This window comes from Prunus avium, chromosome 7 (assembly GCF_965620075.1).
Source record: "Prunus avium chromosome 7, drPruAviu1.hap1.1, whole genome shotgun sequence".
Classification (NCBI taxonomy): Eukaryota; Viridiplantae; Streptophyta; class Magnoliopsida; order Rosales; family Rosaceae; genus Prunus; species Prunus avium.
Window position 1 is genome coordinate 29,473,631 of NC_142290.1, and position 24,689 is coordinate 29,498,319.

At 36.8% G+C, this 24,689-nt stretch overlaps 4 protein-coding genes and 1 pseudogene across 7 annotated transcripts; 3 read left to right on the forward strand and 2 right to left on the reverse strand.

Annotated features, from left to right (window-relative positions):
- Positions 1–1,972, forward strand: LOC110744959 (heat shock 70 kDa protein 4-like). Its single transcript, XM_021945003.2, has 2 exons — positions 1–277; positions 452–1,972. The coding sequence occupies exons 1-2, from the start codon at positions 70–72 to the stop codon at positions 1,786–1,788; spliced, it is 1,545 nt and encodes a 514-aa protein (XP_021800695.2). The 5' UTR covers positions 1–69; the 3' UTR covers positions 1,789–1,972.
- Positions 1,973–5,316: 3,344 nt separating this feature from the next.
- On the reverse strand, positions 5,317–8,956 carry LOC110744961 (putative F-box/FBD/LRR-repeat protein At4g03220). Of its 3 annotated transcripts, none has more exons than XM_088244204.1 (5): positions 8,708–8,944; positions 8,529–8,614; positions 7,006–8,066; positions 6,146–6,325; positions 5,317–5,792 (listed from the first exon to the last, which is right to left on the reverse strand). In XM_088244204.1, the coding sequence occupies exons 3-5, from the start codon at positions 8,023–8,025 to the stop codon at positions 5,532–5,534; spliced, it is 1,461 nt and encodes a 486-aa protein (XP_088100330.1). In that variant the 5' UTR covers positions 8,026–8,066; positions 8,529–8,614; positions 8,708–8,944; the 3' UTR covers positions 5,317–5,531. The 3 variants fall into 3 exon arrangements, with proteins under 3 accessions (XP_088100330.1, XP_088100329.1, XP_088100331.1); XM_088244203.1 differs by having other exon boundaries at positions 7,006–8,069; XM_088244205.1 differs by lacking the exon at positions 6,146–6,325 and having other exon boundaries at positions 7,006–8,069; positions 8,708–8,956.
- Positions 8,957–9,635: 679 nt separating this feature from the next.
- LOC110744960 (putative F-box/FBD/LRR-repeat protein At5g44950) lies at positions 9,636–13,243 on the reverse strand (annotated as a pseudogene).
- A 3,858-nt stretch (positions 13,244–17,101) lies between these two features.
- Positions 17,102–19,252, forward strand: LOC110744292 (replication protein A 14 kDa subunit B-like). Its single transcript, XM_021944265.2, has 3 exons — positions 17,102–17,260; positions 18,054–18,312; positions 18,960–19,252. Exons 2-3 carry the CDS (start codon positions 18,057–18,059, stop codon positions 19,022–19,024), a joined length of 321 nt encoding a protein of 106 aa, XP_021799957.1. The 5' UTR covers positions 17,102–17,260; positions 18,054–18,056; the 3' UTR covers positions 19,025–19,252.
- A 553-nt stretch (positions 19,253–19,805) lies between these two features.
- On the forward strand, positions 19,806–24,563 carry LOC110744293 (RNA-binding (RRM/RBD/RNP motifs) family protein). Of its 2 annotated transcripts, none has more exons than XM_021944268.2 (9): positions 19,806–19,962; positions 21,045–21,497; positions 21,574–21,690; positions 21,893–22,033; positions 22,208–22,381; positions 22,748–22,955; positions 23,052–23,233; positions 23,922–24,007; positions 24,229–24,563. In XM_021944268.2, exons 2-9 carry the CDS (start codon positions 21,054–21,056, stop codon positions 24,359–24,361), a joined length of 1,485 nt encoding a protein of 494 aa, XP_021799960.2. In that variant the 5' UTR covers positions 19,806–19,962; positions 21,045–21,053; the 3' UTR covers positions 24,362–24,563. The 2 variants fall into 2 exon arrangements, with proteins under 2 accessions (XP_021799960.2, XP_021799958.2); XM_021944266.2 differs by having other exon boundaries at positions 19,807–19,962; positions 21,020–21,497.
- Positions 24,564–24,689: the final 126 nt, after the last annotated feature.

Below are 24,689 nucleotides of genomic sequence, written 5' to 3' on the forward strand. Positions count from 1 at the left end.
TATTTAATATTTCCTTGTTAATCTTTGACATTCCTCTTGAAGCTTTTCAGCCAATCGAGAAAATTAGTAATGGCAGAAGATAACCATGCAATTGGGATTGATCTGGGGACAACTTATTCGTGTGTGGCAACGTGGCAGGCTGATCATGTAGAAATCCTGGTGAACGATCACGGTAACAGGACAACTCGATCTTATGTTACATTCACTGATAGTAAGAGGTTGGTAGGTGATGAAGCATTTAACCAAATCGGGAGATTCCCCACCAACTCAATCTTTGGTAAGAATAAAATTATCAACAGTATAATTTTTCATTGTTTCCTTGTTAATTTCGTTAGAACTGAGAAATATATACTTTGTTTTTTTAGAGCGATTCTGTAAAAGTGGGGTTATTATGCATGAATCCATAAATTAATTGTTTCCGGACACAATCTAAACTGGGAATGATTTACAGATGCGAAGCGGTTAATTGGTAGGAGATTCAGTGACCAAACTGTTCAAAGTGATATCAAGCGCTGGCCATTCAAGGTCATTGAAGGTAAGGCTGACAAGCCCATGATTGTGGTTAACCACAAGGGCCAAGAGAAACAGTTTGCTGCTGAAGATATCTCATCAATGGTTCTGGCAAAAATGCGGGAGATTGCGGAGGCCTTCCATTGCTCAAAGATTAGTGAGAAAAATGCAGTTATCACTGTCCCCTCTTACTTCAACGACTCTCAGCGCCAGGCTACATTAAAAGCTGGGAAATTAGCCGGCTTAAATGTGCTGCGTATTATCAACGAACCAACTGCTGCAGCCATAGCTTATGGTATCGACAAGAAAGCCGGTTGGTTTAATAAGAGAAAGGTGATGATATTTGATTGGGGTGGTGGTACATTGGATGTGTCGCTACTAACCATAGGCCATGGTGTCTTTGACGTGAAGGCGACTGCCGGAGACACTCACCTTGGAGGTGAAGACTTGGATAACAGAATGGTAGATTACTGCGTCGACGAATTCAAGACAAAAAATAAGGTGGACATTTGTGGAGACCCCAAAGCTCTTCGGAAGGCCAAAACCGCGTGTGAGAAAGCAAAGAAGGCACTTTCATTTTGCTTTGACATTGATATTGAAATCGACTCTTGGTATAAGGGTGAAGATTTTTATACAACTTTCACCCGGGACAAATTCGAAGAAATGAACATGGATATCTTCAACAAGTGCATGGTGCTTGTGAAAAGGTGTTTGGAGGATGCCAAAATGGGCATAAGAGAAGTCGATGACGTTGTTCTTGTTGGTGGTTCTTCTAGAATCCCCAAGGTGCAAGAGCTATTGCAGAAGTTTTTCATGGGCAAGGAGTTGTGCAAGAGCATTAATCCCGATGAGGCCGTGGCTTATGGAGCCGCTGTTCAAGCTGCAGTCTTGAGTGGGAACGTGACGGGGAAGCTTCAAGACTTCACACTCTTGGATGTCATCCCAATGTCACTTGGGACGGAAAGTGGTCAAGAAAACCGTATGGCCGTGATGATCCCAAGAAACACCAAAATTCCCACAAAGAAGCACCAAATTTTCGTTACAACTTGTGACAACCAAAGGGCCGTCCTCTGTGGAGTTTTCGAGGGAGAGAATGAGTTCACCAGAGATAATAATTACTTGGGTGGATTTACCATGGATGGCATTCCTCCAGCCCCTAAGGGAATTGGTAAAGTAGATGTTTGCTTTTCTATCGATGCAAATGGAATTCTGAATGTTTCCGCTGAGGTCATATCCACCGGCCAAAAGAGAGCCATTACAATCAACAGTGACAGATGAACTTGCGGAATTAACAGATAAATTTTTAACTAATTAATGCGCAGGTTGTGTTGTTTTGGATGAGTGATGCTGTAGGCTGGTCCGTCTACCGTTGCGTGGATTTTATTCTTGTTTTCAATAAGAGAAGAGAAGTGCTTGCTTAATTACTGTAACTATGTAAGTAATAAATTATATATGTTTTATTTGATTGGAGTTCAACTTTAAGTTGTTTGTTTGTAAACATCATTTTGTAAAATCTTGTCCTAAAAAACTAAAAATACCAATTAATTACACCAACTTTTTGACACAAGCAAGAACCAATTGAGTGGAGAATAGTTTTGATTTGTAGACCAATTGTCTCAAGTTTGAATGAAAGATTGTCTTGGCGTTCAAAATGTAATAAATTGGTGCCTCTATTATTACTGAATAACATGTAAACTATACTATAGTATCCAGTATCTCAAACTAGGAAGCATCACAACCGAACAATAAGCTAATTAAATGAGACGCCAACTTGCCCTCTATTCCAAATCTATGAGTACATCTCTCCTACTTCAACTAATACCTACACAAGGCAAAGGTAAACGAAGAAACAAGCCCATAAAAGTTAAAGGAAATGAAATCATTAAACCTTATCAATGGACCTAGGTAAATATTATTAGCTCTCAAAATCCAGCCCATAATAAATTACATAATTTTTTTTATTTTTAAATTTGAGTTTTGTAGAAAATGTTTTGTTTTTTCCTGTTGTGCCAAAAAAGCATTCAAGTTAGTGATGGGACCGAGTCAGCAACTATGACATTGATATACTTGTAATTTCCTTGATAATGAATTTGGATATATTTGTTTGAGTATTTATCGCATGGTTCTTTAAAAAAAAATACAAAGAATACTTTAAGCAAATCAAACCTTCTTAAAGAAAAATAAATAAAACAGCCCATAACATTTCATCTGTAAAAAGAAAAAAATTGTAAGATTCATGTGTCCGTTGATTATTCCCATGGGTTAGAAAATGGCCACATATATAGCATACTTCTGTTCAAATCCGTTATGACTCAAGTGCAAGGTGTCTCGATTTCATGGTTGTACAATGAAATTTGGGTAAAAAGTAAAAAAGACAGTTAGAAAGATAGGATGATGGCGCAGATACAAGAAACTATTAAATTATTTTTTACTCATTCAAGTAAAACTTTTAGGGTGCCGGGAGCATTTTTACACGGATAATACTAGACTTATCAAATTCTTATATCACATTGTGTATCACCTCTTTAATAGAGATGGAGCCTACTGAATAATGCTACTCTTACCATATTTGTGTACTACATTCATATACCACTTTATGTGACAGATGAGGTGGACAACCACATCAATTAAATTGGCTTTGGCTTGAAGTAGAAGTTTCATCGCTTGGGGTGTGTCTTTTCTTTTCTTTCCCTTTCTGGTTAATATTGTGTCAAATATAATTTCCCTGAATAATGTTTTTGGTAAGATGCTCTGGATTAAGTAATACAAAAAATTGGGTTTCTTTTTCTTTTGAGAGAATTATTTGACTATAGCCGTTGTTCTTTTGTTTTTCCTCTCTTAGTTGTTGCTGCAAAGAATGTGAAAGAGGGAGAGATACGGATGGATTCCGAGTCTTTATATTTAGTATCGGTGCATTTATCCACATTTAAGACTAAAGGAGATTGTGGGGAAGAGCGAGAGATTGCGGGGAAGGGAGAGAGGCCGAAGGATAGAGGAAGAGATGGGCACACGGTGCAAAAGGAGAGTTTTAATCTAATTCAATTATGATGAGTTGAATAATTAATTTTCATTAGACCAATTAAATGGTTAAGATTGTCTTAAATGTGTGTAAATGCACCGATGCTAAATATAGAGACTAGGGATTCGGAGAGATACGGACTGAGGAAGAGAGTTTAGGCAGTGGCGTATGGTGCCGCTATTCAAGCCGCAGCCTTGAGTGGGAATGGAAAGGGGAAGTTTATTCAAGACTTCACTCTCAAGGATGTCACTCCTCTGCCGCTTGTCATGGAGGGTACAGATGTTAATGGTTTGAAAAAATTCATGAATTTGATTCCAAGAAACTCTATAATTCCCGTGAGGAAGGACATAGAACTTTGTACTGTTAAGGACAACCAAGTTTTGATCGACTTCCGCATATATGAAGGTGAGAGTAGCATACCAGCAAATCTCAACTTTTTGGCTGAATGCAGCCTCCATGACATTCCTCCAGCTCTCAAACATGTTCATATATTCCATGTTTTCTTCGAAATTGATGCCGACGGTATCTGGAGTGTCTCTGCTGTCAATAAGTCCACTGGCCAGAAGAATGAGATGATAATCATTAAGCTGTAAATGTTTAACGCATTTGCAGACCAATCATCTATTCTAACACTACTCAAGCTTAAGTGTTGGAGATTAGTAAAACCAGAAAAGGAGGGCACTTTAAGAACTGTATACACTTTCACGAATAGAGACCTCAAAGATCCACAAAGATGGCAATTCCATCATAGGCATATCTGTTTTAGTTATCACTCGGAAAATCTCATCACACAAGCTTGTACATAAATTCAAACGTATGCGAAATCATGCTTGTACATAAATAAATGATTGATGACCCACTGACCACAATTTGCATGATATATTCTTGTCGGAAATTGTATGTTCTAGTAAAATAAAACTTTTAAAGTCTGTTTGTAATAGAAATAGAACACTGTTTTTATGTAAATATTTTCTTATTTTAATATTTTAATTTATTTAAGATATTGGAGTGAACTAAATAAATAATTTCATGACATTGAGGAATTTTTAGCTGCCATGCGAAGCTGGACGAAGAATTCCAACAAGAACCAATGGCGGCTCAGCTTGCATATACAGTTCCTCCTAGCCTCATTGGAATAAAAGCCATTGAGCCCCAAATGGTCTCCATTGCCCAGTGGCATATACATTAATGATAAATGGGGTCGAGCGATCCCATGGAACTGGGAAAAAAGGCTTGAAAGCTCATCTGGCGACCCCAAGAGATGGCTGGTGGGCGACCTCTGCGTGCAGACCAAGTGCTCAATAAAATGCCGCAATGAAATTGTCGGCATTTTTCGACAATTCTTGGTAGGAAGAGCATGGCACGCACTGCTCTTTTTTTAAAATCGCCTGGCCAAAACGCGTCGTGGTGCTTTCATCGTTTGCCCCAATGATGGCCTTTCTACAATTACCGAGGCCTACATTTCCCACCCCAAAATTCAAATTCCTTATCTCTTCCCCCAATTACCTTGGCTGCCTCTGCTTCGAGTACGATCACAGTTCCCTTCTTCTCTCCAAGATTCTTCCAAAGAACCCCAAGATTTTTGGTTCTATTCTCAAAATTTGTCAACCAATTTATTGTTTGAGTTCATTGAGATTTGGGATTTTGTTGTAGGTGGTGAATCCACATAAGGCAATTACCATGGATCCAGCACTGAACCCATACCTGCTGACAAATGTCGGCCTCTTGACCGACTCCTTTAGAGAACAGAGCATGATGTGAAAGACTACATGGAAGCCATGCGAGCATTGGAGAAAGACGCAAGAAGTTGCTATAATACACAAAACACAAAAACATCTCTAGGCCATTGACAAGTCTTGCTAACAGCATTATAAACTACATTATTACAATATTAGGGTTCTATCATAACAGATAAACACAGCGGTTGCATCCATTGACATCCAGAATAAGGTTTTGAAGTTATAACACAAAAAAATCTTCAACCTTCATTTTTCCCCCCTTTTCATTTCCTTTGTTTTTCCTGAAAGACAACTCTGGCAGTGGCAACAGAATTCATCTTACTTTCATTTACCACTCGAATATGAGTTGATTGCTGGGGTGAATAAACTAAGACCATTTCCTTCAAGTTCTTAGCATCCTCAAGCATATACCTTGCTAGCTCCAGTTCATTGTTCCCATTAGAAAGCTCTATTGTTGCCTCCTTAAGCTGATCAATAAAAGCCAAGTTTTGAGATTTCCAGAATTCCTTACTAAATCCACACGCCTGGAAAGGAAACAAGCAAATCAATAAATAAAAAATTATAGAGACCAAATGTTACTCTCAGAACTGCACTACCTACTTATGATGATTATCCCTTCTGCATAATAGGGTTATACATCGCTCGGGATACAATAATTTAAGCTCTAAAAATAACATTTCTCAGAGCACAACTATTTTTAGTTTTTTTGACCCAGATCAATACACTCGTCATTTGAGTGTTGTGGACTTGTATGTGTCTCTGTGTGTGTGTGTGTGTGTGTGTGTGTGTGTGAGAGAGAGAGAGAGAGGTGTGTGTGTGTGTGTGTGAGAGAGAGAGAGAGAGAGAGAGAGAGAGGGTAACAGACTTGAACTCTTACTTCAGGTTTATGGATGAATAAGGAAGGGTCAGACTTTATGTACAAAGTTTTCAAATTGGGCATTCCTCTCAGAAGAGAGACCATTGCCGGGACTATGTCATCATCCAAGCTCTCAATATGCATACCCAGGTAAGAAATATCATCAAACAGTGTAGACACAGGACCCTCCCTCAACAGAGCCTGCAACATGATATAGATGAAAGGCAAACTCTTAAATGAAACAAGTGTGAGCACCCAGAACACTATGATGAAAAAAGATTCACACAACTGAGCTAATTGCAAACAATTTCAATAATCTACATAATGATCATTAGTAAAAAAGTTATTATTATTTTATACTTCCGGTTATGTTCGCCTTCTGTTTTTTAACCAAAGAAAAGATGGGAGCAAACTGGGAAATCAAAAAAATAAAACAATCTTAAATAGTTTTAAAAAAATCATTTTAGTTCCATCTATTCTCCCTCCTCTCTGCCTCCCAATTGTCATCTCCCTCAATCCTTTCACTCCTTAAGACATAAATAAAATAAAATATAAAATATAAAAAGTATCAAATGACCCTTTTTTAATTTCCAATTTTGTGTTGTTTGTAGATTGACAAGTTCATGCATTGATTTCAAATAAAACTTGCAGCACCAATATGAAATATCATCCATGTAATACCATCACTCGGTTTTGAAACATCTTTTAAGTTTACAAACATAAATTAGCCATCCCTACTATTGCCACGCTGTAGAATCATAGCAAAGATATGTTCCCTGCAATATCCTTCAAAAGATTCCAGAAAATACATAATCTAGCATAAGTTCATATTGCAGGGCATCATGTTTTTGCTACAAGAGAGTTTCTGTCTGAATTTTTACCTTGGTCATCTCTCCACTTAGAATAAGGACTTTAGCCCTGCATACACTGCAAAGAACCTCAAGTACATTGCTGAAGTCATTGTTATCTACCCCATGCTTCAGAAAAATCTCAGCCTTCTCTAAACACATTAGTTTCCCCAGATTTTGGTTATTCAACAAATTCCCAATCCATTTCAAATATTTAAGATTTGGCGCAAAAACTTTGAAGGATCTGCTGCTAGTTGAAGCAAATCTCCACTCTATATGTATGTCTTCAAGTTTCTCACAAGAGATATTAAGATGACAGAGGCCACAATAAGAGGGAAACACAAAACTAAAAGATTCCAACGACGAGCTTTCCATGGTGATATTTTCTACTTCAACATGTTCAAGATGCAATTCCTTAATGCATTTGCAAGAACACGAGATCCATTTGCAAAACCCCTCATCTATTGTAACATTTGTCAACTTTAAGTACTGGAGATTAGTGGAACTAACCAAGGAGGGCGCTGTAAGAATTTTATTGCAGTGCACTGATAGAGACCTCAATGATCCACAAAGAAAGATGCAAGATGGCAACTCTAGCATCGTCGTATCAGGTATCCTCAACTCAAGATCAAGCACTTCAACATTACACCTTACTGCCATATGGATCCACGTGACTACTCGGTAAAGCTCGTTATAGAGACTTGCAGCTTTTCCGTAACTGAGACTCCAACAAATACGAAAGCAGTGTATCTTATTCTCCCTACGACGAACCAAGAACCTATCCAAAGAACTCAACAACTTGAATTGCTTAGCATAAGAGGATTTATTCCAGTTGTTAAATTCATCAAAATTCAATGAGGGCGTTGACAGATAAAGTTCTCTGCACTTTTTGGATAAAGTGCCGAAACGAGTGAGATCCAATATAGAAACTGACGAAAGAATTTGATGAGCAACGTCGTTGGGCAGATCACTAAATCTATCTTTCATATGGTCAGGACAAGCTCCTTGAGCCTGAGAACTTGTAGTTGCCAATAACTTGCGCTTAGGTTCCATGATACTTGTTGTCCTTTTGTTTTTGTAATAGCACCTTACACCTACTAAGATAAAGGACACGAAAACACTACGTAAATATATGACATGGACAGTACAAAACCCAAGACCGTTAAATCTCTATATGCTTCTAATTTGGAACATAAGTTTGCCAAGTTCTACTATCTTTGAGTCATTAATAGAAGATTCAAAACAACAACAAAAAAATTGCCATAAATTAGAAAACAACCTACAGACCATTTGTTAAATTTGATTCAATATCAAAAAGTTAAATCTTTTTGTAAAATTATATATATATATATATCTGTTTTATAAAAGACGGCATTATGTGCAACTAACCCTTAAAGCCGTCCTGTAGGTTAACGAAACCAGAAAATGCTCTGTGAAAGTTTGCAGCTTTTCCTCTTAATAGAATTCAAAATCTTCCAAAGTTATCAATTACCAACAAAAAAATTGTAGAGTACAAAAGAAAAAGACCTAAGCTAGCAGCAGTAAATGGGCTTTACCTAAAGTTTATTGAAGACGAAAGCCTCTGTTCCAACCTTGGAGACGAAGGCACGAGCAGTAATGAAAGAGCTTCAGATGGTGAAAGCTGAAGAATTTCAAAAAGGAAATAGAGAAATTGGAATCAGCAAGAGCATAGAATTGGGGGGGGGGGGTTGAACGATCGGAAATTAAACCATACCTGATAAGGCTACCCATTTTCGTCTAATTTTGGTGTTGCTCAAATCAAAAGAACTTTGTTTTTGTTAATAAATATGATAATTTTATCCTTTTCATGTAAAAAATAATATATTCCAAATGTGTTGATTTTTAAAAAATATATCTTATTTTCATTTTTCACAAAAACCTTTTATGAAAACTGATTTTAAAAAGGGTCCTCTTTGACGTGAGAATCTTTCATCATCTTTTTTTCACGATGTGCTTCACCCTAGGCTACCCTTCTCCGAAAGCTCTTTGTCTAATCTTTGACTAAAGGTACGGCATCTCTTTTTCTTGTTTTTTTCTTTTGGCCGTGCAATATTGAGAGTAATGTTTCATTTATTAATAAGACAATTAATCACTAAAAATTTGAATTTTTTTTTTAAATGTTAGGGGATCGTTTGGCACCTTGGATTGGATAAGTCACTAAATCTTAGATATATTGAAGGAGAAAATAAAGATAGAATTGAATGATTTTCCATTTTGGGAGGATTAAGAGGAATTAGTTATAAAGTGTTGTTATCTTACCATTTTATGGGGATTAGATATGATACGTTTTCTTCACGAGTAATCTATCTTATACCTTCAACTTGATCAAAACGACCATAGGATTATTGTTTGAGGAAAAGGTTTTATCCTTTAGCTCTTGCAAGTGGCAACTAGTCAATTTGTAGGCATTGCCACCCACAAAATATATGCTCAAAGGTGATCATGATTAGGTAAAATCTCATTCATCCAATAGAAATGTCAAACTGCATCGATCAACATAAAATTAAGGTTTTAATGCTATTACACAAATAAATTCTTCGAAAAATAAATAAATAAATAAATAAACCTCTCCTTGTCTTCATTTCTGTCTTTCCTTTCTTGATTGCAATTTGCAAGGAGATTTAAACCACTTGAGATAATGCTCAAGGGGAATAAGAGGGCTTGGGCCTTCTGGGTCTCTTCTTAAAGACAATTGTTGCAGGGGAGTTCATCTCAATGTCATGTCCTGCTTCAATTCGAGTTGATTGATGGGGTAAATAAACTATAACCATTTTCTTCAAATTCTTAGCACCCTCCAAAATATACCTTGCAAACTCCAACTCATTACTCCCACTGGAAAGCTCAACAGTTACCTCCTCAAGCTGATCAATGATAGCCAAGTTTTGGGATTTCCAGTATTCGTGATCAAATCTGCTTGCCTGAACAAAGGAACAAGAAAATCCATTGAGAATTTATTTTTAGAAGGGGTTTTAACTTTAATGGTCCTTTGAATTTGTACCGATTTCATTTTTGTCCTCCAAATCAGTTTTTACTTTATAGCTTCCTCCAATTGTGTCACTCGAGTGATAATTTGGTCATTCCGTCAATATGACATCGATTTAAAGGGTAGAATTGTCAATTCATGTACACATTAATCATAAAAACGACCTATTCATTTGACGAATGAAATTACCAAATTGCCACACGTTACACAATTGGAGGATGCTAAATCGGAGTTGGAAGACTAAAATGAAAATCAAGTACAAGGTGAGACACTATTGCAATTAAAAACCCCTTTTTAGAAAACACCAAGAAATAATTTTCAAAATATAAAGAAAGTAAAGCTTCCCAGTGATAAACAAACACTTTTACTTACAGTAATAACTTCAACATGTTTGGTAAACAAGAGGGGTATAATTGGCTCATACTTCATGTGAAAAGTAATCAGATTACGCATCCCTCTAAGAAGAGATGCCAATGCTGGAACTAGGCCATCATTCAAACATGTACTCTGTATACAGATGTGACCAAGATTATCAAATATTCTTGGCGGAGATCGTCGTTCCTTGGTTAGAGCCTGCAATGAAATAAAGCCATAAGTTCAACAAAATGTATATACAAAACAATAAAAAAGGAAAAAAAAAACTTAATATTACCTTTGTGGTCTCTTCATTTAGAACAAGAAGTTTAACACTGTGGATACTGGAAAGCACACCGAATAGTTTGCTGAAATCCTCACTCCTAGGGTGGAGAAAAATCTCAGCTTTTTCTAACCACATCAATTTCTCCAGATATTGGCGGCTCGCCAAAGTTCCAATCCATTTCAAGTGTTTAAGATTCGGAGCGAAAATGTTTATCGAGTGACCGGTTGGGATAACTTTCCAGTCAATGTAGATATGTCTTCAAGCTTTTCACCTGAGATGTTAAGATGAAAGTTGCCATTGGGGTTTTGAAAACTATAATAAGCATAGCACGAAACGAAACGCAGGGTTTCCAGAGATGAGCTGCTGATGGTGATCTGTTTTGCCCCGTGAACAAGCTCAAGCCACAGCTCCTTGATGCATTTGCAGGAACACGAGATCCATTGGCCCAACCCCTCGTCTATGGTGACATTTTTCAACTTCAAGCATTGGAGGTGACGCAGCACAAGCAATAAAGGTTTCAAACGAAAAAGTAACAAGGGAACTGGATTCCACCAGAAAATTAAGAGAAACTCTCTTTGATTAATTGTATTAAAATCTGAAGTGTACAAAAACGTTAGACAAACCTGCCTAAATACACAACTCTCAACCCTTGTAACTGCTAGGGGAGTTATTACATTAAAACTGAAAAACAGAATTTATTTCGAAAATTAACTACGAAACTTTGAATGCGGTTTTGGAAGGCCAAACGACCTCAGAATGCCAAAATCCATCATACTTCACAGCAAAGCTGTGAGTTTGACTCGTGGCGTCGTTCCCTTTCCGAAATGGTATTTTGCGTCCTAATCGAAGCTCGGACGACAAATCTGCAAATTCCTGCTATGTCCCTTTTCACTTCTTCGCTCCAATTCTTCTTCAATCAATTAGAAAATCCCAACGATACGCCTTCCTTCTTTTCCTAGTGCCATAAGTGACCATATTTCGTCCTACATCAGACTCCTTCACTTGTAAAGAACTCGACCTCGAGTTCTCGTTAAAATGAACTTGAGTAGGCTTAGAACTTGATGTGTAGATAAACTCTTCAATTTGTAGAATTAGGACTTGCTCATATTTGGATGGAATAATCATATAATTGATTCCATAAACAAGATTAGAATATGCTAGTTGAGAATCAAACTCCTTGTATGAGTTATTTTCTTCTCCAAATACAGATTCATCCATGCCTTTAATTTCAGAGGAATCCAATTGTTGTTCTTCATCTTTTGAAATATATGTTTCAACAACAACAGGAGTTTCAATAGGCTCAATATCTTGTTTTTCTTGAATCTCTTCCTTCATCTTATGGATGATTGGATCGTCAATTAATACAGCATCTATCACAGTTTCTTCCTTTTCGAGAACTTCCTCCATCTTTTCTAGACCCACCATGATATTGGGTTGAACAATTTTGTAACCATTCCTTACTAAATATATATTATATTCATAAGGAAAGAATTTTTTCACAAGAAGTCTCTTCATCCATTGCCAAGAACTGATAGGATTTTTACCTTGTTGCTTCCTAGATTTTCGTAACTGATCCCACCAAGAAGCAACATCGTCTTCTAAACTGGATGCAACAATTTTCACCATCTTCTCCTCTGGGATCGCTATTGAATCAAATATTTCCTCTATGTCTGCAACCCATTGAAGAAAGCCTTCGATGCAGTCACTCCCCATGAAGGATGGAACAACTGCAACATCAAATTCTCTAAGAGTGATTGGTTCCCCGTCTCCACGGGTCCTATCTTCTTCGTCTGGACGAGCCATTGGAGGCACCTCGAGTCAGGCAAAACCTGCTCTGATAAGATAAGCCAATAATACCGAGACGGGAGAGACCCGCTCTGATACCACTTGACGCGTCCTAATCGAAGCTCGGACGACAAATCTGCAAATTCCTGCTATGTCCCTTTTCACTTCTTCGCTCCAATTCTTCTTCACTCCAATTCTTCTTCAATCAATTAGAAAATCCCAACGATACGCCTTCCTTCTTTTCCTAGTGCCATAAGTGACCATATTTCGTCCTACATCAGGAGGGTGGTGGAACTAGTTGAGGATGGGGTTTGAAAAAGCTTAAACTTCAAATCCACTGCTAGTAACCGCAAAGATCGACAAAGAAAGAGGCAAGATGGCAATACTAACGTCGTTGTCGCCTCACACATGTAGAGTTCCAGATCAAGCACTTCGACATTGCACCTTGCAGCAACATGGATCCAAGAGATGACTCGAAAATACTTGTTAGAGAAGCTTGAAGCTGGACCTAAAAAGATCCAAAAAATACGAAAGTGTTGGATCTTATTGTCCCCTCGTTGGATCAGGAACCTGTCCAAATAATTCAACAACTTCAACCTCTCCCACATGTCATTTGCGCAGGGCATTGCATCAAAGTTCAACGAGGGAAATGAGAGATAAAACTTTCTGCAACTTTTGGACACACAGCTCACTCGAGCGAGGTCTATTTGAGCGAGGAAGGAGAGAATGTGGTGAGCAACTCCTTCTGGAAGATTACTAAATCTGTCTATTAAACTCTCAGCACAAACTCCTTCAGCTTGAGACGTTGAAGTTGCCAATAACTTGTTCTTGTAGGGCTCCATGATATATGCTCGCTTCCTTTTGGCTTTTGTAATAGCAACTTACACCTACAAGGATTAACGGCATTAAGAAAAAAAGTTATGTAAACATATGACATCAACAATACCAAGCCAACAACCATTTAATCCCTACATAATTCTTTTTAAAGAAAGATATATCAAAACAGTAATGTTTAGCCAATCCGCATCCAGTCCAATATAGATTGGATTACATAGTTTACAATCTAATCCAATTATATCAAACATTAACAACCAATCCAATCCAATTTGACAGATGTTGGATTGGATGGTTTGAAAGATGAAACCATTTTTGTAAAATCTAATTTCAATCACTCATTGTAATAGATGCAAATGAAAAAAGTTAAATGCTATTAAAAAGTGTTTTGGTTATAATTTACTTAACAAAGAAAACTTTAGATCATTTTGACAAAAACCGAAAGGGATTGCAAGTGGGATAAACTCTTATTGCAATTTGACCCAAAGTACAAGTCGGCCCAACCCTCATTGCGATTCAAAGATTCAAACTGTTCATTTCTTAGGTCATCATATGTAAGGATAATCACTACGAAAAATAAACCCAAAATCGGAAACTATTTAATCATCTAACCATGAACAAATAAATAAACACAATGATCTCAATAACATTGAAATGTTCATGATGATAGCCAAATGGTCAAACAAATTCCATTTTGCTAATTTTTTTTATATTACATAATTCTTCAATAGGTATCTAAAACATAGACTATTTGAATAAGAGTGCCGCTAAACAAACCCTAAAACTAACTGAGTACACCCTATTACCAAACTATTTATTGAATTACTAATGTACCATAATATTAAATTACCAAAAAATATGTATTAAATTATGAAACAAATGTAATTTTAATAAATAGACTCTAATTTTAAATATATAAAAAGGCCACCGAAAGAAAGAAGTGGAGGACGAAATGGCGAAGCCATGAGGAAAAAATGCAGACAAACACTTATCAACCTCCATCGAAATATCAGAGATTTGTAGAAAAGATGTTGAAACAACTTCCTGGTCCCAGTAGAGACCCACACAAATTAAAGGGAAGAAAACCTTGGGATAGCTACAAAGTTAGTGTAGGAAACAAATGATGAACATTAGAAGACAGCTGGCTATATCAATCAAAGAGAAGATTTAAATAAAAGTGCAACACCACCAAATAGACCAGCATATCATTGGACGTATCAACTTGGGAAGAAAGCCCCAACAAGCCACTCACATATCAGAAATTTTTGACAGTGGTGTTGAAATGGCCAACATTATTCAACTTGATAGAATTAAGAATCAGGCGCGTTCAAACTTGGTTCCTGCTTCAAGTGGAAAGTTACAAGAATTTACAAGAATCAAGCTTTGAATTGAAGGAGTTAGCAAATTTATTCTCACATCAACTTACAAAATTAAAGATTTTGATGCAAATCCAAAATCTGAAAAGAGGATACGAATTTATGTAAAAGTTTAGGATTAGGGTGTACCAAGGGTATTTTTGGTAGTTAAATAATGTGTACTTAGTTAATTTTACATTTTAATTAAAATATTAGGGTGTACTTAGACCATAGGGTGTGCTCAGTTAATTTTAGGGTTCGTTTAGCAGCACTCTTTGAATAATTGAATTGCACTGTGGAGTGACCCAAATCGTGCGATCCCTTTTGACTCTCATCAAAAGGATCCCTTGCAAGAATGAGACTTTTACTTAACATAATGCCACCAAATGACTAAAACTATTCAAATTTATTTAATTTCAAATACCTATAAGAGCAAAAGGCATGAAACTAACTAGATTGGACTAAACTGGATTCTCACAAGCAACCCGTCATTTGACCCGATCATGTCACCTTATAAATGTAGGAACCTAATCTGATTTGCCAAAGTTATCGAAACTTATCAAAATCAAACTAGATTGGATTTGATTGATCAGTTTGAGTAGATTCAATTGGATTTGGACAACCCTAAATGAAATTCCAAATCTTCCAATATTACCAAGAAAAAATTGCAAAACAAAATTTATGAAATCAAGTAAAAAATAAAAAATAAAGCAAAACTAATCTGCTAGTGATACATGGGCTTACCCAAAGGTTATTCAAACTTAAGTGCCTCAGTTCGAACCGACGGTATACAAGAATACCATGAAAATTATGGTCAAAAAGTTTCGAAGGAGGAAAATAAAACCCTAAATGATGAGGATGGATGAGAAAATGAGTCAGGATTATGATAGGTAAGGGTTTGATTCCTTCTAATGTAACTAAACAAAAAGAAAGCTGATAAGGTAAAATGGTGAAAGAGGAATGTAATTATTTAGAAAAAATAAAGAGGGAAAGTGCTTTAATAGTTTTTCAATTAAATAATGTCTAATTATTTTCTATATCTTCTCAGAAAAGTCCAAGAATAGTGTAACCCAATGCATTCACCCGTTACATAAGTGGAGTTGGACCGCACTAGCGCTCAACATTTCAAATTGCAAACTGATCAAAGCATCCGATACCGGTTTGGTTTGGTGCAGTTTATTATTATTATTATTTCAGTTTTTTATGTTAAATCAGACCAAATTGGCTAGCTCGATATGATCCATGGTTCAAAAAATGTCAAATTGTAGTCCACCTAAACTGAACTGATTGGCATAAATATTAGATATGGGTAAATTTCACTTTATTACCCACAAGTTTCCCGAAATTTACATTTTACTCCCTAAAGTTTTTTTCATGTCAACTTTGTACCCAAAATTTGATTTTCTTACCACTTTCATAAATTCATTAGTCTGACTCAAACCTTAAACTTTCAGTAAACTTGGGAGTAATAAAGTGAAATTTACCCATTAGATATTTACAAAAGCTAGAGGCAAGGGGATTCAAAACTCAAACCTCCAACCTTTACTTCCAAGTCCACCCCATTGTGGTAACAACTTCACTTGTGATATAATTGTATAACTAGTAAGTAAATCGAAACTAAACCAAAACAAACCGAAACTAAACCAAAACAAACTGTTCATTCGATGAACCGACGACGTTGATTGTTCGATGTGGTGGTTTAGTGTTGATATTGAGATTTCCTCCACCAAGGTCTTCGATTATGTGGGCGATTTAGGCTCAAACCCGAACCAAATCACACTGAATCAAGCCCTACCATGTGTGCCCAGTTCCCATCTCACTTTTGTGTGGAAGGGTGGCCATACTGGAACTCCCTATGAAACAAATTCTTCTAAACAAACATTACACAATGGTCATAAGAACAAAAAATAAAAAGTAATATAAATTTCTTTTATTGATAATTTTGATTGAATCCAATGCAAAATTGCTAAAATCTAAAACTTTCCACTTAAATACAAGAGTGGTGATTTCCCCACTCTAATTTTATCCACTTACACTCCATTTTATAATTAAAAAAAGAGTGTAAGTGGATAAAATGAGAGTGGGGAAATCATTACCCAAATACAACTATACATTTACACACAAAATTTGACATGGCAGCTTTGTTAATTGTTTAACAATTGCTTCAACCTTAACTTTTTGTATTGGTTTCAATTTATTTGAGCTTTTAATTGTAGTGGTCTTGTTGGACACATGCTAATTCGGCCCATATCTGATCTCTTTAATCAAACCAAACTATTTGCTCATTGGTTCTGATCAAACCAAACTGATTGTCCACTCAAAAAGGCTTATTGGTTCTAATCTATCACATATTTTAAGCCGTTGGATTTAGCCCAGCATAATCCTACGGTTGTGAATAAATAGTTGCTCACAGCTCCTTAAATTCTGTCCCTCACGTTAGCACCCTGCGTCTTTCAGTTTCTTTTTGCAATTTTTGTTTTCAGAAATTAAATCCACGTGTCTGGTGATTGGCGGTACAGTCGCTCAAATAAAAACCCCTACACACTCACAGAAAACCCTCTCAATTTTCATTTTTGCCGCCATTGGAACCCGCTCTTTCTCTCTCGCTCAACATTCGAAAACAAGTTTCTGCTTTCGACTCCGTTCTCCGGCGATCTGTCCGATCATCAAGTAAGATCTCGAATCGCTTGTTTTCTTCTTTCTCAAATTTCAAACGCATCGTTTCGCTGCTATGGAGAAACTGCTGAAAGAGAAATATAATTTCATTTTCAATTTTGGTTTCTCAGTCAAAATTGAATGTGCCTTTTCGTTTAGTTGTCCTTTTTATTTTCGGTTCGGATTTCGCTTAGAAGTTAAGTTCGATTCAGATTGTAGTTCAAGTACTTACTTCTTGCGCTCATTTTGCTCTATGTTTTGATGAATTTTGTTTGAGAAGTTTGTTGATGTTCTTGATCTGAGTTTTACTTTTAGAATAATTGCATATTGATTACCAAAATTCAGTGAAACTTTTCCATGGAGAGGATTTTAGATGCTTTCCACTTCTCTAGATTAGAGTTTACCCAGGATTATTTAATGTGAAAAACCTAATAATTTCCATAACCATTCTCATGAGAGAGACAAGGTAAGAAGAATTTCAAAAAGCCTATTACAGTCAAGGAATTTTTTGAAATTGTACAAGAAATGCAGTAACAGCATTGTTTACTGTTGATTAGTTTGCAACATGGTTTCAACTACTTTCTAGTATCTCTGTAATTAGTTTTCTCCACTACACCATGTAATTAGGGACCGATACGAATTTTTTTAATTTGGGGATAATTTTACATTATGTATGCAACATGGTTTTTTATTATTATTTATTTTTGGGTAGCAGTTAAGTAGTTTGAACCTGATAGCTTTGCTTTATTATCAATCAAAAGTTTATGAAGAGCTTCTAACCAAGTTAACTTTTTTATTTGTTTTGCAGGATATGGATACCTCTAATCCTGCAGTTTTTGTCAATGCAGAGCTTCTGCGATTGTATGTTGGAAGGCGGGTTCGGGCACTGATTCAGGTTGTGCGAACCGAGGGTGGAACTGTCATTGGAAAATCTACTGATGAAAACCAGCTAGTTGTAAAGGGCTCCCCACCCTTTCCTCTTACAAAATTTGTTGAGGTCATAGGCATTGCTGATGGTGAAAAATCCATCCATGCTGACATATGGAACAACTTTGGAGAGACAATTGGTATGCCTTCCCCCCCAACCCTTTTCCAATTCCTACCTAATAGTGGTTCACAGTAATTATATAATTTTTAATATTCGAAGGTTATTTTGCTTGGATTGGGAGGGAGGAGCTGAATCTATATAAATGACTTCAGTTTATTGTTTTCTGGAAGTATCAAAAGTTGCCGGGAAACAGTTTAGTTTATTGACACTTTGAGGATCTCCAAGATACATTAATGTCCATTAAATTTTTAAGAGAGACACTGAAGCTTAAACCGCATCATCAACATAACCATTGAAAGCGAGTTCCCGTTAAATCACAGGATGTGCTAGTTGTTCAAACTTGTTTGCATGAAACTTCTTTGTAATGCTTGCAGTACTTTAGTGTCCCAAAAGCTGTTTTATTGAATACAGGTGTTCTATAATTAGAAACCAATAAGAACTGTATTCCATAGTAGTTAAAATCATTAAGAAATTGAGAATCTAACTAACCCTTCTTCGGTTCTTATGTTCTGCTTGTCCCTTCACATATCTTCTTGTGTGTTAGCGTTCAACTTATTGGTGGCAAATTCTATTTGATAGTGCTTTTAGTGTTTGGTAGTTTGAAAATTTTTACATACTCTTTTGCTGGTTCTGATATACTTCCATATTTTCTTAACCCGTTGACAGACACAACTACTTACAATCAGCTCTGTCAGCTTGCAAACGGGGATTTTAAACACTTGTTCATTTGAGTTGCAACAAGATTGCAGCGCAAACGCGAAAGTGCTTACAAGTTACATCCTCATGGGGTTTTGAACAGAAAGTGCTTGCATTTTAAACACTTGTTATGTAGTTTTAATGCTGTCTCTGGCAATTTCTCGAATTTTATGGTAGTGAAGTGATTAAGATCTTAGTTATTTGACATATGCACAAGTCTCAAATATTTAACCCTTTTTGAATGAACCTGCAGTCTATTTTCACTCGAGGCCTTAACTTCATGTAATCTATCTATCATCCACGAGATATGCTGTGTCGAATTTTTTTTTCTTTTCATGTTTAGCTGATTTAATATTTTGACCCTAATTGCTTCGACTTCATTTACCGCCATGCCTTAAATTGCAATAATCTGAATACCAAAATGGTAGGAAAAGGTAGTTTGTGGAAATGTCGAAGAATGTAACGATACCACATTGAGCCACTCGATAAAATAAAATACAATATATAAGTGAATGGTTTCACTATTAATAATATGGAGATCTTTTGTGATAAAGACGTCAATATATTTACAAGCATTGATTCCTTGGGCCAAATATTCTGTTCACCATACCTATGATTTAATGGCAGATGTGAGTTAAGCTAGTTGACCAAGGTAGTGTGCCTGTCTTTCTTACATCCACTCCTTGTACGTCAAAATAGTTTATAATACATAAAAAATCTAAAGGCCCGTAGGCCCATAAGTCGTCCTGGGCCAAAGCCCATAGTTACAGCCCAGGATTAAAGATTACGAAGCCCAAGTACATGTCGAAACTCTCTCTATGTCAGAAATTCGCAAGACGACTCAAATGCACAAGAAGCGATTCCTTTTCGTTCGTTGGGTTCGAGCTAAGTACAGCTCCGAGCACTGAATTAGGGTTCCGATATTGAACAAATTATTCCTTAGTTGAGAAATTATTCGCAGCACCTGACTTAGGTACTTCCTCTCTATCAAACTGTACATTGTTTTCAATTGGGTTATTGTTCTCAAAGATTTGATTTTTGCTTTTTCCCGTAGAAATATTCGTATTCCTGCTTTCGTTTCCAAATTTTGATTTTGCACCAAAGCTGCAAATTTTTTTGTTTTTATTTACTTGGGTAGTGTTATTTCTCTGTGGAAATAGTGCAAGTGCAAACGTTCTGGTTTATGTGTCAGAGAGAATCTTAAAGAAAAGATTTTTACCAGAAGAGGAACGACTCAAAACCATTCAAATGTCAGATGGGTTGGCTAGGTTTTGGGGAAATAGGGTGACTTTTGGGGTGGTTGGTTGGTATTCTTTTGAAAGTCCAGAGTTTGAGGCATTTAGTTGTATTTAATTGGCTGGGATTGAGTTTTACCATTTTCTCAAGTTTCAATATAAAACATTTTCAATTTTCGAAGGAAGGGGATGGTAGAGTTCAACCATTCAATGCTTCTACGCGTGCATTGGCACTAATATGTTGGTTTACAGGGAGTTAGTCATATGTCAGCCTCTTAGGATTCAAAGATTGTCCGAAAAGATTAATAAGCTAGGTACCATGAATTTACTGCTTCATATGTGATGTATAATATGTTATCATTTCTATGATTTCAAATATATGTTGTTTGATTTCTTATTCATGTTTTTTTTTCCCTTTTCTTTCCTCCTCTTTGTGCATGAAACTCTCCAGATAGATAGTTAAACAATTACACCATCCATTTACTGTCGAATGTCGATATCTAGATATTCGAGAAATTCACTGCTTCTTTGTTTATTTCGCCTGCTGAGCATCATCACCCTCTTGATAATCATGCAGAATTCTTCTGTTGCCTGTCTCTGTTACTATTTTTACAATAAAATGACCCCTTAATTGAAATCATTGACTTTGCAAGTCCTTGAATCCATACCTCATGGCACAGATTCATTCGAAATTCTTAATCTGCAACTTCGTTTGGCCTCTCATGTTGTTTCCACCTTTCCGTATCTGTATTCTTTCTTCTATGAATGCTTCTGGCTACTGTGCTTTCTTCACAGTTGCCTTGCAAGCTTGTTTTTCTAGATATATAAGATGCCGAAAACAAGGGCGAATGCTTCTGGAGATGCATCTGAAAGACCATTAGAATCTGAAGAGCGGGTGGACCTTGATGGAGACAATGATCCTGAGGAAACAATAGAAGAAGAGGTCGAGTATGAAGAAGTAGAGGAAGAGGAGGAAGTGGAAGAGGTGGAAGAGGAAGAGGAAGAAGAAGAAGAGGAAGAAGAAGATCCAGAAGAGGGTGAGGAAGAGGGAGAAAACAAGGGAGCTGCTACAAAATCTAATGGACAGAAAAGCTCAGATGGTGATGAAGTGATGGCAGTTGCTGACGGAGAGGAGGAAGAAGAACAAAAGAAGCATGCGGAGCTTCTTGCACGCCCTCCGCATGGATCAGAGGTGTATCTTGGTGGCATTCCTCATGATGCATCTGAAGAGGATTTGAGGGGATTTTGTGAATCTATTGGGGAAGTTACTGAGGTAATATATATTGTTGATTCTAAAGCTCTCTCTGCACCTTTTATATGCAGACGGACTAATCTATATATGTCAACAGGTTAGAATAATGAAGGGAAAAGATTCAGGGGAGGCCAAAGGTTATGCTTTTGTTACCTTCAGAAACAAGGAGTTGGCTTCTAAGGCCATTGAGGAACTGAATAATTCTGAGTTGAAGGTGAGCTCAACTAACTTTTGGTCACTTATCTTCCCCAATTATTGCTACTGTTAATTATCAACTCAGGGTTGTGGTTCTGCTAATTTACACATCCACTTACATTCGCGTCTTTCCTTTTGAGATCTATTACTTAAATCCTTTTTATGAAAACTGAGGTTTTAGTTTCATGTAACATTAACTTCTCTGCTGGCTCTTTTTCCAGGGAAAAAGGATTAAATGTTCTACATCTCAAGCAAAGCATCGGTTGTTTATTGGAAATGTTCCCAGAAATTGGGGAGAGGAGGATATGAAGAAGGCTGTAACAGATATTGGACCAGGAGTCATTTCTGTGGAACTGTTGAAGGTTAAAGATATATTCTATAATCTTCTATTTAGCTTATGTATTTTATGTTCTATTTTTCATTTTGGTTAACCTCTGTTTCCTATAATTTCCAAATTCACTATTGTGCTATTTTCTTGATGGATTTTCCTTGTATCTTGATGTAGTTCTCTTTTCGGTTGAATCTTCTTGATACAGGACCCACAGAACTCCAGCCGGAATCGTGGATTTGCTTTCATTGAGTATTATAATCATGCATGTGCAGAATATTCAAGACAAAAGATGTCAAGCCCAAAATTTAAGCTCGACACCAATGCTCCTACTGTGAGCTGGGCTGATCCTAAAAATACAGAATCCTCTGCTGCTTCTCAGGTTGGTTATTCATGCTTTTTGCTACACTCAGATAAGCTATTATATAGTTCTGCTCTGGCTCTCTTTTCCTTTTCTGTTGTTCATTTCTTATTTTTTACTGAGGGATGCAATGGATGTTGCCTAAGCATTTTATCACTGTTTCGAATTATCTTTCCCATCTGTTGGCTGTACTCATAATGTTTGTTTTTTTATTTTGTTTTGTTTTGTTTTTTTGTATCTGAGTACTCCATCCCATGATCTCCACCACATCAGACCTCGTACTTTCATGTTGCAACCTTACGTGTGTAAAATTGTTTGGCCTTTGAATTATTTCATGCACTTGTGGATGTTGGTCGAGTCATGACATCTTTGTTTTGATTGATACAGGTGAAAGCTGTGTATGTCAAGAATTTACCAAAAGACATTACTCAGGAGAGTCTAAAGGAGCTGTTTGAACGTCATGGAAAGATCACAAAGGTGGTTCTCCCCCCTGCAAAAGCGGGACATGAAAAGAGCAGATTTGGTTTTGTACACTTTGCGGAAAGGGCATGTGCAATGAAGGCATTGAAGAACACTGAAAAATATGAAATTGATGGTAACTTGCTCATGCTCTTTGTAGCTCTCCACTATCCTCTATAGTTAATCAGTTTTCAGGAGAAAATCTTAATTCATAATCTTCTCTGTTTCATAGGTCAAGTTTTGGAATGCTCTCTTGCAAAGCCACAAGCAGATCAGAAGTCTTCTGGATCATCAAATCATCAGAAGTCGCCCTTACTTCCAACCTACCCACCACGTCTCAGTTATGGCATGGGAGGGAGTAGTCCATATGGTGGATTGAGTGCTGGATATGGTGGTGGTGCAGGGTTTGCCCAAGTAAGATTTAAATTATGGTTTTATCATGGCATTGAATAGACAAATATGGGTCCAGTTGGAGTCCCTTGTACCTAGAACTAGCAAGGTGTGGCCCTAGTCTTACTAACCTTGTATTAGCTAAGGGGGTTTTAGTTGTTTTTCTAAAGGGAGCATGCAGGACCTGCTGATAATCCCAACACAACCCAATCATACATAGTCGGAACATGTTATTTTTCTCCCTCAGCACCTAAAGTTCACAGTCCATAACCTGTGTCTGTAATGAATCTGTTACCAGCCAAAAGAATGTTTTAGATGGCCTTTGGGCCTAATGTCACTTCCTTTTAAGTAGAAAATTATTTCCAGGTTCCGTTGACAGCATGTGTGCCAATTAGCAATCTGGAAAATAAAAAGGAGTCACCAAGGAAACCATCTTATTAAATGAAACAAACAAAGAAATAAATAATTTATTATGTAGGACATACTTTTAAATCTGATGACAAAATATACCAAGACCCTGCATTTTTCATGTATTATTAAAATGTTAATCACAAATCAAAAGAATTTTTATATATTTAACAATATTGACAAAACATAAACTATAAGGAAAATGCTTATTTAGGATGCTTCTTAGATACTTGATTTATAGCAAATTGTCTGCTTTTAGTTTTCTCTGGATACTTTTGGTGATATAGGCTCCAATTTCTTGCAGCCACTGATCTATGGTAGGGGACCAACTCCTGCTGGCATGGCAATGATGCCTATGCTTTTGCCCGATGGAAGGATTGGATATGTCCTGTAAGTATCACTTTTTGGAATTTGTTAGTTGCCCAATTATTGGTTGCATGTATTGTCTCATTAGAAAATTTTCAGCATTTATTTGTTCATCAACAACCATATTTACCCCCTTTGAAATGTTAGTTGTATCTTCATTACAAAGGCTCTTGCATTTGCACTGTTTGTTTTTATTTCATATTTACTATGCATCCGAAGTTGAACTTCTGCATTTCTTTCCCTAGGCAACAACCCGGAATGCAACCACACTCCCCTCCACCGCAGTCTAGAGGTGGAAGAAGTGGTGGTGGCAGCTCAAGTGGTGGAAGGCGCAGTGGTGACAGCAATCGTGGCCGCAGTCGCTATAACCCTTATTAATTAGTGAGGTTTGCCTTGCTTGGAAAGGGAAAGGAGAAGACAGTATTTTGGGTCTGTGAGCATACATTTGGAGCTGTGCAGCTCATTAGAACTAAACATATGTAGCTGGTCATGTCATAGAAAGAGTTGCTTCAGACCGATTCACATGTAGTTTGCCTAAACTAAGTTTAATTAAATTATGAAATTGATGCTTTTTAAATTATATTGCACGTCAATCAAGAGTCTTAAGATTCAAGTTCAGTCGGGCTGCATCACAAATTTTTTATCTTCATCTTGTTTGAGTTTCAGTCAGACAAGTATAATCACATCATAAACAGATTTCTATTGT